The sequence below is a fragment of the Astyanax mexicanus genome, chromosome 1 (assembly GCF_023375975.1).
Source record: "Astyanax mexicanus isolate ESR-SI-001 chromosome 1, AstMex3_surface, whole genome shotgun sequence".
NCBI lineage: Eukaryota > Metazoa > Chordata > Actinopteri > Characiformes > Acestrorhamphidae > Astyanax > Astyanax mexicanus.
In genome coordinates, this window is record NC_064408.1 from 79,139,533 (window position 1) to 79,160,428 (window position 20,896).

Consider the following 20,896-nt stretch of genomic DNA (forward strand, 5'->3'; position numbering starts at 1 on the left):
ACTCATCAGTCCAAAAACAGAATCCTCCCCAAAATTAGTGCACATAGCAACTGCCCATGCTCTTACTGAGGAGGTAGATGGCGCTCTCTCCCCTCATCACTCTCGTTGTGATGCCGGCCCACACATTATTAGTCAGTTAGCTGATGTCCTGTTAAAATGAGTAGGGTCTGGGGGTTACAATACCAACAGATTTCAGCTCATTACCGTACAATGCAAACAAAAAAAATATCCTTACACTTTCGCATTATTTTATTTAGTTAGTATAGGAAATATAATACATATTGGTCCTTTAACAAATCATCTGTGCGGAAGTTTCATTTTAAGGCCACAGAGGGTCAGCGTTGAGTTTATCTGACCACCAGAGGGTGAGACCGCGTGAGTTAAACAAAATCAGTTTATAAATGTTTGATCTTTTTTTTTTTTTTTTTTTTTTTTTTTACTGAAAATTGTTCTTATTTTTTGCAACACAGAACAATATTGTTAATAATGTTTCAGCACAGAAGACATTTTTAAAGCGTTTAAACTCCAGTTATAGTCAATGGCTGGGTGATGTAAAATATATACAGCTCTGGAAAAAATTAAGAGACCACTTCAGTTTCTGAATCAGTTTCTCTGATTTGACTATTTATAGGTTTATTTTTAAATTTAAAAAAGTCATTGTTGTTCTATTTTACAAACTACGGAGAACATTTCTCCTAAATTCCAAATAAAAATATTGTCATTTAGAGCATTTATTTGCAGAAAATGAGAAATGGCTAAAATAACAAAAAAGATGCAGAGCTTTCAGGCCTCAAATAATGCAAAGAAAAAAGTCCATATTCATAAAGTTTAAAGAGTTCAAAAATCAATATTTGGTGGAATAACCCTGGTTTTGAATCACAGTTTTCATGCATCTTGGCATGTTCTCCTCCACCAGTCTTACACACTGCTTTTGAATAACTTTATGCCACGGGTGCAAAAATTCAAGCAGTTCAGCTTGGTTTGTGATCATTATTTAAATAAAAACAACAATTATTTCTGACTTTTTATATTTTTGAATATAAGCAGCCCCCTTTAACGTTACATGCAGCTTTTATATTAAACGTGATGCACACAAGTCTGTGGCAGGTTTCTGAAAATGGTATTTCCAGTATCAGCCCACCAGCCATTCACTCAGTAGCAGTAATGCTAGCGTCTTTACTAATTACCTAAAATCGGTTTCTGTAGAAGACTGGAAACATACAGGTCTTATTTGCTTATTTTCGTAGTAAAATACTTTATTTTACTTTCCGACATTAAAGGAATATCCTGGACAAGTGTTTAGTTACTGTTTATAATCTGAGGTTTTAGGCGTTTAGCTCCATTCACGCCATTTACTGAAGATTCGCGGGCTCCCTCTAGCGATCAGCGGTCATTTTCTACTGATATAACCCGCTGTGTGCATTTACTGAATCAAGCAAGTCACCACTAGACCGTTAAACCTGTGGGTTATGTTTATTATCTAGCGTTATCTAACTGGATATTTTCTCATGATACACAGTATTGAATGTTATTCTATGTTTTTAGTGTAAAATGAACAAAACACTGTAGCTACTCCTTCAGCTGCTGCTGCTATTAGTGCTAACTCCACTACCCGCCCGGCTTCAGTAAAGTTTGGTTGTAAATCGTCACAGTTCCTCCTCCCTGATGGCAAACATGGAGACAGACCAAGATAAGACTCCACAGTCGCTCTCCGCTAAATTTGAGGGGTATGTAGCTAGATCTGTATGTACAGTAGAGGCAGTGTTCATGTATCAGTCGTGTTTGGAGAGGTTGGCTGTTGCTGGGCAGCTAGAAGACTGATTCGGGCTGAGAGTGCTTGTTGTTAGCCGCCTAGCTTTGGTAGCTAACGCTAGCTGTCAGGCTTTAGTGTGTAGGCGTGCAGGTGGTGAGCTAGCTAAGTCAGCTAATGTCAAATACTCAGCTGTGTCTTAATTCAGAATAACTTGCTAGTCAACGAGCCAACGGTCTGAAACTAAGATTTACTTAGTTACTGTTGAGACTTTCATTCAAAATATTCACATAGAGGCATTAGACAAAGACATTTAGCTTAGCTAACCTAGTGTCCTAAAGCAGCAGGTGAGGTTAGTTAAGCTAACTTATCTGTTTATACAGCTGCTCGTTACAATACTGCTGAGAGGAATCCAGAACAGAATTAGCTAGTCACTAGCTTAGTTAACTGGTTTAGGGTGGTCTTTGATAGCCAAGGTGGTTAAAGAGCCGGTCACTTAAATTAAAACACTGTAGCTATACTGGTGTGCTAGCTAGCTGGTTACCCAGCCCCTGACCAGAATAGTGTAGGTTAGCTCACCTAGGTTGCATTTGATTTTGGTAGTAACGATTGTGATTCTGATCGACCAGCTTGGCCAAGCTATTCAAAAATTCACATAGACGCAGAAAATCGAGGTATAGTAGTATATAGTAGATATAGTAATTAGTGTCTTAAAACAGTTTGTGAGGTTAGCTAAGCTAGTTTTCTGTTAATATTGCTGAGAGGAATCCAGCTCAAGACCAGATTTTGCCAGTAACTAGCTTTGTTAACTGGTTTTGGGTAACTGTTAGTCTTCATAGCCAGAGAGGTTGAAAAGCCGGCCACCTAGATTAAAACACATCGTAGGTATACTGGTAAATTATCTAGCTAAGTTAGCTAGCTGGTGAACCAGCTCCTGACCAAAATAGTTCAATGATTCACGGTCCAGTTACACCCAAAGAGCAATTGTCAAAATATATAAAATAAGATAGAAATAGAATAAAATAAAAAATAATTCTGTGATTTAAAACGGGGGTTATTACACCAAATATTGATTTCTGAATTGGTAAAACTTTATAAATATGAACTTGTTTTCTTTCCATTATTTAAGGTCTGAAAGCTCTGCATCTTTCATTAATTTGACCATTTCTCATTTTCTGCAAATAAATGCTCTAAATTACAATATTTTTATTTGGAATTTGGGAGAAATGTTGTCCATAGTTTATAGAATAAAACCAAAATGTTAATTTTACTCAAATATATACCTATAAATAGCAAAATCAGAAAAACTGATTTAGAAACTGAAGTGGTGTCTTTTTTTACAGAGTTTTACAGAGTAGACTGATCAAACAACATAACCAATTTGAGCTAGCCAGGCTGTTTTTATCATCAGGATAAACAACGTATTTTAGAGGTGTTTGTGTTCCTCTTATCGAAGAATTCGTTTAGCGCTGCAAAAGTCAGAATATGTACAAAAATACTCATCAGAATGCTTTAAAGGATTCTCCATTGCTCTTATAAACTTAGCCAAAGTGTGTAAGTATAGTCTGCTTAATGTTAAGGAGTCATGTCATATACATATTTCTAAGTGTGCGGATATGTAAACTTAATGTTTGTGTGGATTTGTGTGCTTGGGTTTTTAACATAAACATTTTCTTTTTAAAATAATCAGGCAGTTTCTTTTACTGTACCTTTAAGAATAACATAGAAGAAATGAGCTCTGTTCTGGCTGGATGTTTTATATTCTGCCTCATTCAAATGGTGCTAAAACCCACAGAGGCAATTATATCTGATGTAATAATAAACAACATGAACTGCTGTGTGAAATGCTGTGCACTGTCTGTGTGTGTTATTTAATTTACACCTTCTTGTCCGCTAGGTTTGATTTTATTTGTGCAATGCTAGTCACTAAAATTGTTCTGAAGGTCTTTAATTGGTAACAATACTTGAACTCCTGTTTCTTTATTTTGCATTTCCTCTAGATCTTTTGCATATCTGACAGTGAGGGACAGGCTGCCAACAATCCTGACGAAAGTCATTGACACTATTCACCGAAATAAGAACAGCTTCTTTGAAGAACATGGCGAGGTAAAAAGAAATGCTTCAGAATGTTTCTTTGCAGCACGGCTGTGCCCTTTAACCACACTTAGGAAGAGGCAAAGCAAAAGTGACTGCATAACACTTGGTTTCGTTGCCTGAGTGACCAGTGTAAATGTTGTCTCATGCACCATGGTACAGAACAGTGGTAGAAACAGATAGAAAACCATGGTTACTAGGGTTGTAATGATCTAAAAGGTAACTAAAAATAATAAAACAATACTGTTGTTTGCAAGTTGATTGTGTTTTACAGTAAAGCAATGACAAATGAGTGTCTGGAAATGTGCTATAAATTTAATGTTCAGTTCTTTGAAATATTCAAAAAAGAGCTGTGTAAAGCTAATGTTTTAGCTGTAAGCTTACATATTTGTTATAAACTAAAACTTTAGTAATAATACACACTTTCATATTATGAGCAAATATATGAGCATCTGTGCACAATGCAAACACTTGCCAGAACGATTCACTGATGCACAGCCAAGCCAAATATAAACAGCAAAAAAGACAAAACATTAGGTAATTAGCATTAGGTAAATCAAAAGTTATATATGAAAGTGAAAGTGAAAAGAGACAAAAGAAATGTTAAATTGTAGCAGAATCTTCACTGCAAACTATTACTGTCTGTGTTGGGGTGAGAAATACGTTTGTAAAAATAGTGCATCTTACAATTTGTGCATCAACAGGAAGGAGTCAGTGCAGAGAAAAGGGCCATCTCCTTCCTGTCGAAGCTGCGGAATGAGCTGCAGACAGACAAACCTGTCTTACCTCTGACTGATGAAGCAGAGGATGCAGCAGCCTGGAATGAGTACATTCACAGACAACAGGACCTGATGGAGAACAAGCAGCCTGTCAGCTGGTTCAAGTCGCCATGGCTATATGTGGAGTGCTACATGTACAGGAGAATCCAGGAAGCCTTATGGCTTAAGTAAGACAAGACCCATATCATGAGATTGTGTTAGATTTCAGAAACTTCACACTGAGAAATGATATTAGGTATGGGCAATATGGCCCAAACATATTATGCACATTTGTTAACCATTTATATGCCAACCTGAACACAAAATTAGTATTTTCTCTACTTGTTATTGTATGTCAGTTATATTATGTTATATTAAGTTATATTATGTGTATTATGGCAAAATGTATGGTGGTAACGTTTTCGTTTTGTTTTGTCTCCAAAGTCCTCCAATCTGTGATTTTGACGTGTTCAAGGAGGCAAAGACTCAAAGCTTCTTTGAGTCTCAGCAAGCAACGATATCCCTCTGTACTTACCTCCGAGACCTCCTTACAGGCGTTGACAAGCTCACTGAGAATCAGCTCTTCGACGCATTTCTCAAGTTTCTGCAGGTAAGTCTGTCTTTATTTGAAAAGGGCAATTGCCCTTTTAAAAATAAAATAGTTGTAAGTTTTGTACATTTGTATATTTAAAAACGATCCACATTAATAACAACTCTATTTAGTCACAAAGAGCATTTTAATGTAGCTTGAACAACTAGACTTTTTTATTGGGTAATGATTCAGAAAGACATTGGATTTTATAATAGGCTAAAAGATTTAAGCTAATAATACTCAAGCATATAGTACACAATATTAGATCTAATCCTTCACCATCACAACTTGTCCTTTTATCTTTTTTAACATGGTTTGGTATAAATGCAGAATTTTACTGTGTTTAGTTTAAACTGAACTAAACATAAGATGGTTGTCTCAAGTTAGGCTACTATGCTTAAACTACAGTATTTCACAAAAGTGAGTACATCCCTCACATTTGTGTAAATATTGTATTATCTCTTTTCATTGGACAACAAATTTGACATTTTGAAATAAAATTGTCAGTGTACAGATTATATAAAAGTGTACTCAAAAACACCTAGCTATTAATGTCTAAACCACTGGCAACAAAAGGGGGGCCCCCTTTTCCCTTCCCCGGTGTCATGTGACTCGTTAATGTTGCAAGGTCACAAGTGTTACACAGCATTTACAAAAAAATTAGAGTGTACCTACTTTTGTATAATACTGTTTATAAACGCTCAGCTACCCCACAGGAAGAAATGCATAATAAACATTACAACTATTACAGGCTAGATATGTTGCAGAATTGAATAATACTGTCTGTCCCTCCATTATCCAATCCGTCATTTTCTTCTCATGAATATGTTATTGTAATGTGCCATCTCTGACAGTGTAGGTGGTTCCTGTCTTTCTGTTTTTTTGTTTGTGTCAGGCGTGGTTCTAAGATATTTTAATATTATACAATATCTCAGGATCACCAACAAAATGCATCACTAGTGTTCAAATTATCTCATACTTAGTACAGTGATTTTTATTCAAAATGTACCACATTCTATCCAGTTTACCTGGACTGATTTACAATCTTTGTAATGAATAATGCTGTTGCTCAGTGTTCTTTTAGAACCGACAATATCCAAAGTACGCTCAGAAAGTATATTGTCCATTACAATTATGTAAAGTATCACAGTACAGTATATTGTCTTATTGTTTATCTCTAATGTGTAAATGAGTAAAGTTACTTATAATATAACTTAACTGTTAGTAATACAAAGTCTGTTTCATTTGTCTGCTTGATTAATATGCAATTTAAAGAACACCACTGCTGGTGTTGCTGTACTGTGTGGTGATCAGATTTCCTGTGGGATGTCCTTACAGGTGTCTTTGTGGGGGAACAAGTGTGACTTGTCCATCTCAGCTGGACAGGACAATTCCCAGAAGTCCAGCCCCATTGACTCTCTGGCAGATCTGCAGCGTTTCATACTGGTGGATGACTCTGATAAGGTTTGGTCAGCTTTGATGGCTCTGCAGGGTTCTGTGGGTACAGAAAAAAGCGGAGCTAGAGTTGACATCGTTCTGGACAACTCTGGTTTTGAACTCGTCACTGATCTGGTACTTGCAGATTTTCTAATTTCCGTTGGACAAGCTAAGGAAGTGCGGTTTCACGGAAAGTGCTTTCCGTGGTTTGTGTCTGACGTCACCAAGAAGGATTTTCATTGGACAATAAGTCAAACTATGGCATCCAATCACAGGCAAATGTCTGCCTGCGGTGTCCAGTGGAAGCGATTTCTAAAGGAGGGTGTGTGGTCGTACCATGACCATCAGTTCTGGACCTTGCCCAACGAGTTCTGTGACATGCGAGCTGATGCAGCGGACCTTTACTCCACTCTTCAGGCTTCAGATCTGATTCTCTTTAAGGGGGACCTAAATTACCGTAAGCTGACGGGTGACAGGGACTGGGAACACACTGTTCCTTTTGGCAGAGCATTGAGAGGCTTTCATCCTGCCCCACTTTGCAGCCTCAGGACTCTAAAGGCTAACGTACAGGTGGGCTTACAGTCTGATCAGGGAGAGAAGCTTACCTCTCAGGAGCCAGACTGGATGACCGTTGGAAAATACGGAATAGTTCAGTTCTTCTGTCCTCCCTGAGAACAATAGGGCTGATGTTGGAGAGAGCTTTCATAGACATACATACAAGTCTAGACCTGAAGAGAAATTATTCTTATTTAGTTATATAATTAATTACACTCTGCACTAATATGTCTTTAATGTTTATATTTCTGTTTAGTTGCTTTTTCCAAATGTTCCTAAGAACAAAAGCATGCAGTGTTACAGTTACAGTAGTCTTGCAGCAGGTGCATATCAGAACATGGTCATATTGTTCCTTGGTAAAATGCACAGAACAAAATATATTTAAAAAAGATTCCTTGCCAACAAGTAAGTGAATGGAAAATACATAAAGAAGATGATATATAATTGAACTATATATAATTTACTGGTGTTTCAGAGCTTTCCTCTTGTGCCATATTTATATGGAGAGAATCTCACAGTATTTGAGGATGCAAATTTACGGTACAGAATTTTCTATGTTATGTGCTTTAATTTCAGAATTAAAATTGGCCATAATTATTGTTGTGTTGTCTATACACTATACTGTCTGGTTTATAATGGCTTTTGCTCGTCCATGTGCTCATTGGGTCCTGCAAGTGGCATGCTGGGCAGTGTGGATAGCATGGTAAAGTAACTAATTTCTAATCCTAAAATAGTTATTTGTCATTATTTCCATTGACCAAAGTGATGTGACTTGTGGCCGTAGTTAAGCACTTGTGCTGGATTTGGTCATCTACATTACAAGGGTGCTAAAATGGTTCATTATTGACTATCGTCAAACGCATTTTACACAGAAATGGTAGAACTTCTTAGAACCCACCTACATTCACAGTACTCTGTTTTGTAGGGGAATCAACCCAAGCACTTTACCAGTGTATGAATAGTTTTGGTTCAGATTAATACAGGTAAATTTAGTAAAAACAGTAATGGAGTGCAGCACTGTCAGTGCAAAAACATATTCTGCTGGCTCCAAAACAGCAAGAGATTCAATGGAAGTCAATGTTAAAACAGTTTATTTCAGGTTATTGGAGAATTTCTATTGGTCCATTCATCAATACGTTTTGACACAGTGTAAGAGACCATTTGTGTGTTCAAATTATGTAGTAAACTAAAATTAGACAAAAATGGAGATGCTTGTTTTTCATTGGACAGCAATAAATACTCTGCAGGCTGCAGTCACATAACCTTAATATATTCAGAATTTTGCTTAGGTTGGATTTGGCAATCTTAAAGGCCTTGATGCTTCACATTTGTGAATATTAGTTCCACAGACTACAGATCTGTCTGCAGAGTAAATCTGTTTCTGAAACAACACAAATGCACATATAAGCTTAGGCACCTCGCCTCTGTTGTTTTGCCACCCTGGTGTGGTGTTATTCTGGAAAACGTTATAGTTACTCATTAACAGAAATGACAGAAATCACAAGCATGATCTGTTGTGCCCGTACTGCTGCATGACACGTGCTTGCAAAGAGTTTGAAAAACAAGAGATGACATCCACAAAACCCTGACAAAAAAAAAAAATCTGTGGATTTGAGTCACATGAGCCTGGTTATGCGATTGTAGGCTATATGAAAAGTGATTATGTGACTCAAATCCATAGGCTTTTGAACAGTAGTGTGTACACTAGTTAGGGCTTTCAAAGATTTAAATAAACTTTTATTTTGTGTTGAGTGCTGCTACAGTGTGGATAATCATTCATATGGATATGGATTAAAGCCTTAAGGATTGTTGGCTGCAGGGTTTTTCTGAATTATCAGGCATTTTGAAACAGAGAAATGTTTACTTAAGTTGTCACAGTGATCACGTAGTTACCATTGTAATATTGTAATGCAAAATTGGCTGAAACTGAAACTTAATAAATAAACTGAAATTCTCCATTGGGTTTTTTTTTCCGTACATTGTTTTTTTTTTTTTTTTCAGAGGGCTTTGGAAAATGTGCCTAAAAGGAATCTTGTGCTTTTGTCAGAGTTCTTTGTTTGTTAAAGTGTTTTGCTTTTGCTGACAGTTCATTAGTCAAACACTTAAATAAAAAAAATATGTTCTGCTCAGGCTTTGCTGTTATGAACACTTGAGACTTGATCCTAATACATAATAGGATCTTTAGTGAAAGGGAAAAAAATTAGCCAGCAAATGCAATATTTGTGCCAAGATTGGAACTCAAAGTAAATATGTGGTCTTGTACAAATATTTGAAAGTGTGAGTAAATGTCAAGTTGTCACTAAACACTTGTGAACAGGCTTTGGCATTTCTATGAGTGCTGAGCATTTCAGAGCAGTATTCTGTATAATTTTAATATTGTATATTGTTAGTGCTTCAGCTCATTACTAATTCTACTGAGTTACATTCAGAGGAGAGAATAAATTGAATAGTAACTAAATATCTCATACTAAAAGACTAGTTTGTAAGAGAAATAAATACAAACATATAAAATAGCTGAACCACGTTCTAAACACATAAAGTGTGTAGGCTGGTAAATGGTTGGTAAATGTTTTTCTGTTCATTTTTTTAACGACTGATATTTGGAACATATTGTGGTTCATATTGAGGCGCAAGACAAAGGGGATTTCCTCACCTCACTGTGACCTGGGTTATTGTGTAGTGAATACTAGTGTGAATAATTATAGTAACTTAACACTTAGTCAGAACAGTCAGCACCTGACCACATTAGTTTATTAGAAAGGAAATGCCACTGATGAGCAGTTTGACTGATGTAAATCATGAAAAAAATCATACTATTATAATCATTTTAAAATTATGCAAAACCAGGTTCTACAAAGTATAGAAAAACATTGTATTTCTTTCCTAAATAAACCTTAATGTTTAGTTGAGTGAACCATATTCTAAAAACGTGCCTTTGCTGTAAACAGATCTATAGTACAGTTCATTTTATGAACATTGAATTCAAGGTTCTCGTTTGTCCTCACTGAGTGAATGATTGAATGTTTATCTAGAATGTTTTTATCAGTAAATCAGGGTCATCTGTTTGAAATCTGGTCAAAGTAAATTGATAATGGGTTCCAGTTCATTATAATTAGCAAGTACTTCATGTACACAAATATTACTGCAGACATTAGTTTAATTCTGTATTAATGAGAAACTTTATTAAGCTATTTTGCTATTTTTTTATGTACTTTAAAGTAATTGCTTATTATGATATGCTTCACAATACAGGGGTTACAATTCTGTATGGCACAGTATATTGCAATACTTTAAGAGCGTTTTTACACTTTTTCTAACAAAAAAAATAAAATAAAATTAGTACCACATCTGGTACCAATTTTGGGCCGGTTTGGGAGAGGAGCTCATTGCCACTGGTTTGTTTTTACTGACCGTGGACCTTGATTGCACAATTCCATACATACCTTTGCTATTAAAAACGTTGGATATTGGAAACAACTACAGTGTTTTTGGGATGCGTGGATTTTTACTGTAAAGGTGATACTCCAAACAAGCTGCCTTTATTCATGATTTTTGTCCATCAACAAGAGTTTTATGCTGTCAGTATCCTCACTGACTCCACAAAGCTGAGATTATTACAGTAATAAAGTACCACCAGTCCTCACATTGTGCTTTATTAGCCTCAAAAGCAGCTTTCACATTTGTCCTGCAGGGAAAGCACATCCAGTTCTGGAAAAAGGCCAGTGTAAAAAGTGTCATAGTTTAAAATATAAACCATATATAAGCAATCAGAACAACACTAAATGATCCACGGATGATCTGACACCAGTCTTTAGTCTTAGTGATCATTATATACTGTGTGTGTTGTGCCTACATCCTTTTTTGTTACTAGTTTAAAAGTGCTAACTTACTTCACAGCTCTTGTAAAATAACAGGACTTGAGGGTCCCCAAGTCTACTAGTATCCCCATGTCAATCGACCTGGAAGGAGCTGTGTGTTTTACATTGACCTGACCTTTCATTTACACAGTGTACCGCTAAAACCGTTTTCATAACTGATTTTACACGATACTGTGTGGCTGTTTTTCCTATATCTACTAAAGTGCACAGTTACTCATCCTTTCCAGTCAAGCCTTTCCTAGTACGCCCTGTACCCCTGCTGCCTATCTCAGAACTCCTACTCACTTTCCACTTCATTCTTCTGTCTCTATTAGTAACCGCTTATATTAAATTGAGATATTGCCTCATAAATATCATACCAGAGCAATAAGACTCTTTTAGCTGCTTTTCTCTTTCTCATTATTGCCTGATGAGTAAAAACTCTAGATTTTGACCTTTTAAAGCTTTTTATATTGTTTGTTTCAGAATGTAATTAAATTTCCGATGGCAGAAAAGCACATTACCATGTTTTTCTTTCTTTCGCTGCATCCGTCACCTGTACGGCTGTTTGGCAGCTGAATGAAGTGCTGACCTCCTGTCTCTTGTTTACCTGGTTGCGATGACCTGCTCTGCTATCGACCGAGTCGTGTCTTTTAATTTGCCTCCTTTTTTAGAAAGAGAGAGATGCAGACTGAAAGAACGTTTCTAAGGGGAAAGATGTGCGTCTGTGACAAGATAATCACACTGCTGCACACTCTTAACATAAGCAGAATATTCAGTAAATTACTTATAATCACTTCATAAGTTTAATACAATATCTTCAAACGAGTATTACACTGTAAACATAGTTTGTTCTTTTATCCCTTATGTCCTTATATCCCTTATATCCCAAGCTCTTAAATGTAATTAAAAAACGTAAAACAATCAACCAATGTTTTACTCAGCGTTTATTTAATCATTCATAGTAGTTACTGAATAGTATTGTTTGCTAAATCTGTAGTAGATGCTGTATAAGTAATGAATATTGCTGAATATTATAATAATCAGCCTCTACCATCATTAATGCTGCAAGATCTTGGTGAAAAATTAATGCAACACTGGATTGAAATAAATCTTGTGACATTGCAGAAGATTATTGAAACAATACCACAGTGAATGCATGCTGCAATCTAAGCTAACAGCGCTCCAACAAAATATTAGAGTGTGTGATTTTTTTTGTGTGTCCAGGCAGTGTTTATTCCTTGCTTTATTGCTTCATAATTTCACATGCGTGCATTTGTCCACCCTGTTTTGGCAAGCTGCATGAGAGAGTGGAATATTTTAGTGAAAACATAGTGAAAATTTTATAAAAACCTGGATGACATAGAGTTGCAGACATTTTGAACTGTTTAAAAGATACATTTTGATTTTCTAAAATTATATATATATATATAAAAAATGAGCATGATATTTTATACAGACAGGGTGAACATATTAAGCTTTACCACAAATACATTTAGAGACAATATAAGACACATTGAGCGGAAAATAGTATGCTAAATACTAAAATAAATGTGTTTTATTCATGATTTAACCATGTAAATGCACTGCAGATAAAGAAAACTGCATATAATATATTAAAAGTACTTTAAATTGAAGGTAAATATTATTATGCTTTTGTAATAATCTGTAATGAGTAAATAAGTAAAACAAATTATTGTTACATAGTGTTTGCATGATATTTAAACATATATGTTGTGAATACAAATGGCACATTATGTTGATATTGACAAAATTACATTTATAATTTCTTACAAACCTATTTCAGTATTATTTCAGTAATATGCTTATTACTTGCATATTAAACTAGGTATGAGAGACTGTGCTTGAATAAGTAGTGACTAAGAGTAAAAGAGGGAGGGGCTAGTGGAAGAGGAAGGGTAGGGGAAAGAGAAAGAGAAAAATCCCTTTCTCTTAGTCAGAGTGTGAGAGCAGCTGGTGCTGTAAGTCATGCTGCCTGTGAGTGTGTGTGTGTGTGTGTGTGTGTGTGTGTTTGTGTGGTGATGTCTAGTGAGCAGGCGCATGCTGAGGCTGCTGGTGGCAGCAGGCAGCGGCGCAGGAGCAACTCGAGACGAGGCAGTGAGCTGGAGCTGGAGCTGACCCCCAAAGTTTCCCCCATGTACCCAGAGGAGGGGGGCATCTCCTCCACTGTCCACTTCCTGGATGGAGCTTATGAGTACCACAACCCAGCCTCCGGCGTCGGATCATCCCCTGTGGGCTTTTACCCACCGCCTCCGGACCCCCAGCTGCCCCTGGCCGAAGAAACTCTTCAGTCTCTGGCCAGTGGGTCGGCCAGTCCACTGGTGTTTGTGTCCTCCAGCCCCCAGCCACCCACCTATCTGACTCACGCTGGGGGTCAGCAACAGGTGCCCTACTACCTGGAGCCTTCGGCCAGCTCTGTCTACAGGTCAGAATGACTTTAAACTATCTTTAAATGTATCATTCTGTTTCATCTCTGCAGGTCACACAGTATAAAAATGAGTGCTCATTGTTTTTAGTCATTTTGTTAAATGACAATGAATCTATATAAAGCACAACATGGCTTTTCCAGCTCTGCTGTCTTGTGTATGTTTGGTGAATTTACAATGTTTGATTCTTTGTCCTCAAGCACACCTTATTTATCTCTTGTGGTTAGTTACCACATTCAGTAGATGAGATTGAGCAGGAAAAGCAGCAACTGTGCTGGACAGCATTGATGTACAGCTACTATAAGGGCCCTTAAAAGGCTATTAGAATAAGAATTACATTAAGGATGCTAATACTATTCCTACTGATAACAAACTAAGTTCAAAATTTGTTTCAATATCCACACATAGAGCGATACAAAGTTGGTTAATATTTCTTTATGATTTGAAATAAGTGAAATGTTAGATGTGCAGTTCTGTTCTGAGGAAACATCAACAATAAAAAAAAACATTCTCTATATTTTGCCCATGTTTGTGTCATCAATAAAACACAGAAAATGAAAGTAAAGAAAGAACCTGCAAATTATAGTTATACATTCTCAATAAATTCACATTTAAGTAGGATTAGTAGTTGCTGTAACTATTAGTAGTTAAATGTATTTTAAAACAGAACAAGTGATTTGTATTTATAATAAGCAGGAAATAAAACCCACTGTGTGCATCTTCACATTCTTTGTCAGTACTACAAAGAACAGAACAAGTGACTTGTTACTCTTTTCCTGTAAATTGTGTTAATGTGTGTGGCTATGTGTGTGTGTGTGTGTATGTGTGTTAAAGACCTGAGATGAAAGATAAAGCTTCCTTACGCTTCAATTACGGCTCACTGAAGCACTGACTATCTGAGAGTCTGAATGAGCCATGTTTAGTCTGCACTCAGAAAAACAGATGTTACCTATTAAACCTACAGCATATTTACAAGAATTATTCATAGTGCATTAATTGTGGGAGGCATTCCTATTGATGCCATTATCCCTTTTTTACTAGCACTTTATTTATGTATATTCTAAATACCCCTTTTAAACAAAAAGGTTTCAGTTCTGTGTAGCACCTTAAAACGTGTTCTTAAGAGAGACTTTTTAGTTTTTTGGTGCTAAAAGTATTTTTAAAGTTCCCAGTAGAACAGCTTTTATCTTCATTAACTTTACAGAACAGCTTTTCAATGGAAAGAAACACTTCTTATAAGTATCCCAGTAGTGTATGGTCTGTACGAGCTCAGAGCTAATTTTGTTTTTAAACCTTGAGAAAAGAACTATTTGTGCAAATAACAGGAGTGCACAGAGATTATCACGTCCTCTTTGAAGGAAAAAATAAAACGACGGAGATGTTCCTTGATAAGTAGGGTTAATGGTGAATTCTGAGAAATTTAGCATATATATTTCCTTGTAATTTTTTTTTACTAGAATCCAGACACTTATTCTAATTATGTGAATGATCTACTTTAAGGTGCACACAATGCTGATACTGGTGTGCATATCGTCGCTGTCCAATAAAAAACTAGTAGCTCCATTTTTGTCGATTTTTAGTTTACTGCATAATTTGAACAGACAAATTGTCCCTTACACTGTGCCAAAATTTATTGATGAACAGACCAACAGAAATACATAAAATGTTGCAGTTTTGGAGATACTTGTTTTTCATTGAACAGCGATGATATACAGCTTGTATATAAGATTAACAGAAAAGCAATACTTGTGGGATTGGGCCCATCAGAGCAGACACACATTAATATTAAATATTAGTCATTCAACATCAGTGCTTGATCCTCAAATTCTCACAGGACTGTCACAGCCAACTATAATACTCTTGATTTCCAGAAAAATTGGATGGAAAGGGACAATTGGATTTGGACATGCAACATCTCATACAGAGTTAAAGTGTAAACATATGTTATTACAGTATTTTCTTATCAGAAAGAAAATAAACAGGATCTAGTGTACATCAAACAATGAGCCATAAAACCCAGTGAGCTGATTATGTGAGTGTTTTTCAGTGATGGTGGTCCAATCTGTCTCAGATGTTACGCAGTAGTTTGATGAACAACAGAATTAAGCTTAAAACAAACATTTACTTACACTAGAACAAGAGGTCAGAGGTGAACAGCGCCCATCTTGTGTGACCCTACTCGATGTCACGTACACAATACAGATGTGCTCAGAGTGTAGTTTAGTTGAATTACATTATCCTTTAAAAGTAAAAAAAAACAAAAAAAAAACAATTTGGCTGGTTACACATGTATGAAATAATATGTATATATGCAAAATGGACATGTATCACAAAATGAATAAGAACCTATCAAGAAAATAAAAAATGTGTCCAGAATGATGAGCTGAGCTGTACATGAACTGCATGAAAAATCTGTAGAATATCAAGAATTGAATTAACATTCAGTAAAATTACAATTAAATTACCCAAAATTGTTAACAGAATGCATTTTTTAAACTATGGTTTTGAAGCTGGAGTGTCAAACCCATTTACATAAAGGGCCATCATCTCTTCTGGAGTAGTAAGAGAGAGACAAAAAGGGGAAGAAAGAGAAAAAGTCACTAGGCATAAAAAAAACTTTCTAGAGGATTCTGAAAATCACTGCGTGTAAGCGCTGATTGTTTTCGGGGAGGGGGTTCAGAGCGCATATTGTGTTGCAGTGCATGCTGGGAATTGTAGTTAAGCATTGTAGTGAAAAGGGACAGTATTAAAGGGTAACTAAACCTCCTGATGACTCCATTCACAGCTCAAATTTGAAAAAAGCTATAAAAAATGGGAAGAGGCTGTTTCATAACTTCAAAGGAACACATTTCAGCTATTAATAAAAAGTGCCAAAGAGGGGAATATTATGGTAGAATACCATAATAATTTCACAGGTCTTACTGGATTTTGCTGTGAGCTGGGTGTGGCCTGCAGGTCTTGCTTTTGACAAATGGGTCTTAAATTCACAATGTCAAAAATGTTAAAATTGGATACTTACATTACATTAATTTACATGCTTAACCTACACTGATATGCTACATGTCATGAACCAGGTAATAGTATTGTGTCCCATGAGTTTTGCCATGTTCTGTGGACGGTAAAAAACAGCTGTTGGATATGATTATGGGGTCTCCAGCTGTGAATGTGGATGTGATTTCTGTCATTTGTCAGTTTGCATGGACTTAAGTCAGATGTCATAATCATTACCATCCACTGTGCTGTCCACTGTGGGTGATAATGTCTTCTATGATGTATTGTCGGTACACACGTGACACTTTGGACTGATTAATGCCTGTATAGTTCCAGTAGTGTGTGTAAATATATGAATAAAATGGTAAATATCTGTGAAGAACGGTAATGTGCTACAGTATAAAAACTACAGCTGACTAAATCACAGAAATGCTGTGATCCTATTGGTCTTAAGGAAGATCCTGTGTCCTGTGCAGGTCCAACGTATTAGCCAATCAGCAGGCAGGAGTACGGGAGGATCTGTGCAGTGCCACCGACAGGCAGGACATGTACACTGCAGCAAGAGCCTCAGGAGCGTTTGAGCTGGTGAAGGAGACGCGCTACTGTGCTGTGTGCAGTGACTACGCATCAGGATACCACTACGGTGTGTGGTCCTGTGAGGGCTGCAAGGCCTTCTTCAAGAGGAGCATACAAGGTACTGTATAGTAATTCTACACATCACATTAACCGAGAGTGCTGATACACGCTTAGTCTTCTCTGTATATGGATAAAAGTCAATAAAATAAACTGATTAAGTTTTTTTTTGTATTTTATTTTAATATTGTGCACAAATGTGTCCCCTATGTAAATATGTATTGTTTCCTCAGCATTTTGCTTGATATTTAAGTGTTGTTGGAAAACGACAAGAAACCCAAAAAATGTAAATCAGTTTAGCGACTAATTTATGGAAAAAATACACACATAAGCGTTATTAGCTTCATTCTTATTTCAAGTGTATATGTTCAGAAATAAACTGTACTTGCTCTGTTAATAACCTTGTTTGTATACAAAAGTAATTGCAATATGTTTTCTGTGTTGTATTGAATGACACTCAGTTTTGTTCTTTAATTTACTGTCAGTAGAATGACATTTTTATCAAATAATGTTGAAATACACTGAACTGTGTGCATGCGTGTGTGTGCTGAAGGGTCCTAGAGGTCTTTCTTTGTTGTTACAATTGATCACACAACTGCAGTAACTTCCATAATAATTTCAAAATAAGGGTCTTTATTAACGTTGTACTGAATGACAACTAAAGGTCAGGGACAAAAAGTGTCTTGAATATTATTATTATTAATATTATTAATATAAAAAAAAACATCTGACTAAATATAATGTAATATGTCACACATGACATTTGTACAAAGCATTATATTTTTAATAAGTGTAATTTAAATATAAGTTATATAGTTTTTTTTTAAGTTTTTTCCTTAAAGACGTAGGAGAAAGTTGCACTAAACAGCATTTTGGGGATTCCAAGGGTTTTTCAAAATTTTCGGAAATCATACATTGTCTGTAAACAAAAAAATACATATACATATACAAATACATTATATATATATATATATATACACTGCTCAAAAAAATAAAGGGAACACTCAAATAACACAATATAACTCCAAGTAAATCAAACTTCTGTGAAATTAAACTGTCCACTTAGGAAGCAACACTGATTGACAATCAATTTCACCTGCTGTTGTGCAAATGGAATAGACAACAGGTGGAAATTATTGGCAATTAGCAAGACACACTCAATAAAGGAGTGGTTCTGCAGGTGGGGACCACAGACCACTTCTCAGAACCTATGCTGTCTGGCTGATGTTTTGGTCAGTTTTGAATGTTGGTGGTGCTTTCACACTCGTGGTAGCATGAGACGGACTCTACAACCCCCACAAGTGGCTCAGGTAGTGCAGCTCATCCAGGATGGCACATCAATGCGAGCTGTGGCAAGAAGGTTTGCTGTGTCTGTCAGCGTAGTGTCCAGAGGCTGGAGGCGCTACCAGGAGACAGGCCAGTACACCAGGAGACGTGGAGGAGGCCGTAGGAGGGCAACAACCCAGCAGCAGGACCGCTACCTCCACCTTTGTGCAAGAAGGAACAGGAGGAGCACTGCCAGAGCCCTGCAAAATGACCTCCAGCAGGCCACAAATGTGCATGTGTCTGCACAAACGGTTAGAAACCGACTCCATGAGGATGGTATGAGGGCCCGACGTCCACAGATGGGGGTTGTGCTCACAGCCCAACACCGTGCAGGACGCTTGGCATTTGCCAGAGAACACCAGGATTGGCAAATTCGCCACTGGCGCCTTGTGCTCTTCACAGATGAAAGCAGGTTCACACTGAGCACATGACAGACGTGACAGAGTCTGGAGACGCCGTGGAGAGCGGTCTGCTGCCTGCAACATCCTTCAGCATGACCGGTTTGGCAGTGGGTCAGTAATGGTGTGGGGTGGCATTTCTTTGGAGGGCCGCACAGCCCTCCATGTGCTCACCAGAGGTAGCCTGACTGCCATTAGGTACCGAGATGAGATCCTCAGACCCCTTGTGAGACCATATGCTGGTGCGGTTGGCCCTGGGTTCCTCCTAATGCAGGACAATGCTAGACCTCATGTGGCTGGAGTGTGTCAGCAGTTCCTGCAAGATGAAGGCATTGAAGCTATGGACTGGCCCGCCCGTTCCCCAGACCTGAATCCGATTGAGCACATCTGGGACATCATGTCTCGCTCCATCCACCAACGTCACGTTGCACCACAGACTGTCCAGGAGTTAGCGGATGCTTTAGTCCAGGTCTGGGAGGAGATCCCTCAGGAGACCATCCGCCACCTCATCAGGAGCATGCCCAGGCGTTGTACGGAGGTCATACAGGCACGTGGAGGCCACACACAATACTGAGCCTCATTTTGACTTGTTTTAAGGACATTACATTAAAGTTGGATCAGCCTGTAGTGTGTTTTGTAGTGTGGCTCCAAATCCAGGCCTCCATTGGTTAATAAATTTGATTTCCATTGATGATTTTTGTGTGATTTTGTTGTCAGCACATTCAACTTTGTACAGAAAAAAATATTCAATGAGAATATTTCATTCATTCAGATCTAGGATGTGTTATTTGAGTGTTCCCTTTATTTTATATATATATATATATATATATATAATACACAAATATAGTAAACAGAAAGTATATCAACTTATATTCATATATTTTATGATATTTATCAAGTGTGCACACTAAAAACTTATGTATATTCTTTGACCCATCCTCAGTCCATCTGTTTATAATTTCTTTTTATAATTTATATGAAAAGCTGCTTGGTCGCACACCTGAAAAATAAATTTTACAAATAGGTCAACTTTTATTATAAGGTTGATGTTTTGTATTTTATATTAAGATTTATATTTATAATACATTTTTTTTATATATTTATTATTATGATATTTAGTCATGGATTAGTGTAATATGCGTTATGACTGGTTTAACTTGTCATATATTACTTCATATAGTCCAGTTTTCCACTTTTCATATTTAAAGGTACTTCCTTTTTCAGTTCAATATAATGTTTCTAGCTGCCTCATCTGTACAGTACAATTGAGACAATAATCTTTCATAATTTTTTTTTATTTTGTAATTTTTTTTGTTTATGTATGTGGAATCCAGTGAGCTGCTTTATCAAATGCTTATTTGATACTTGACTTTCTCATGTCTTTAACTTAATAATACCTTAATTAATATACAGTATAATGCAACAAACTTAAAAGCGGGCATCCATGTAGTGTAATGGTTTTAATTATTCTAATGTGCTGCTAGTCTTGATTCAAAGTGTGAAATTCTTAGATTTCAAACTCAGTTTAAAAAACTTTAGTTCGCCACTTGTGTCCACACATTGGTAAAGACATTTTACTGCAAATAAGTCCAGCAAATAAACCCAACATGTTAAAGTCACTGTATAATAGCTGTTCTTATACCAAGCAATTAATGAAAACACACTTGGTAAGTAAAATAAAAGACAAAATCGTATGAAACATCTGTGTAAAAAAGTATTTCCATTACACTGTAGACCCGGAGAAAATAGTGGCTTTCACACGTTTTGAGGTGCAATATCTTGGTCACATGGTAATTGTGGTTATGAATGTCTGTTTGAATGTCATATCACACATCCTGCTGTGCAAATAAAGATGTCACTGAAATTCAGACAGTGTTTCACGTGTCAGGGGCTCTGTGCTCAGCCATTAAAACAAAACCATTTAGTGAGTGCATTGAGTGCAGACTGACCCTTGTAATGGCTACTATTATACAGCTTGTTCCCTCTGTAATGCACTTAGCTTTACCTCAGTTGCAGGACAGAGAACCATGGTTATTTTTAGATAAATGTAATGTTTTT

At 36.7% G+C, this 20,896-nt stretch overlaps 2 protein-coding genes across 2 annotated transcripts in view; both read left to right on the forward strand.

Moving 5' to 3' along the window:
* Positions 1–1,111: 1,111 nt before the first annotated feature.
* Positions 1,112–7,329, forward strand: armt1 (acidic residue methyltransferase 1). The gene is made up of 5 exons (XM_007253896.4): positions 1,112–1,727; positions 3,751–3,856; positions 4,549–4,790; positions 5,047–5,212; positions 6,533–7,329. The coding sequence occupies exons 1-5, from the start codon at positions 1,666–1,668 to the stop codon at positions 7,301–7,303; spliced, it is 1,347 nt and encodes a 448-aa protein (XP_007253958.2). The 5' UTR covers positions 1,112–1,665; the 3' UTR covers positions 7,304–7,329.
* Positions 7,330–13,026: 5,697 nt separating this feature from the next.
* The window catches only part of esr1 (estrogen receptor 1), a 30,151-nt gene continuing 22,281 nt past the window's right edge, over positions 13,027–20,896 (forward strand). Inside the window, exons 1-2 of the mRNA XM_007253897.4 lie at positions 13,027–13,489; positions 16,958–17,175. Of these exons, the coding sequence (XP_007253959.3) occupies positions 13,086–13,489; positions 16,958–17,175 (622 nt within the window). The 5' untranslated portion in view covers positions 13,027–13,085. The remainder of the gene's footprint in view (positions 13,490–16,957; positions 17,176–20,896) is intronic.

Bases quoted from the DNA above. Each gene is read 5' to 3' on its own strand.
- armt1 (XM_007253896.4), top strand. From the start codon at position 1,666: ATGGCAAACATGGAGACAGACCAAGATAAGACTCCACAGTCGCTCTCC. The intron at 4,791-5,046 runs GTAAGACAAGAC...TTGTCTCCAAAG, and splicing joins CAGGAAGCCTTATGGCTTAA to TCCTCCAATCTGTGATTTTG. The intron at 5,213-6,532 runs GTAAGTCTGTCT...ATGTCCTTACAG, and splicing joins CATTTCTCAAGTTTCTGCAG to GTGTCTTTGTGGGGGAACAA.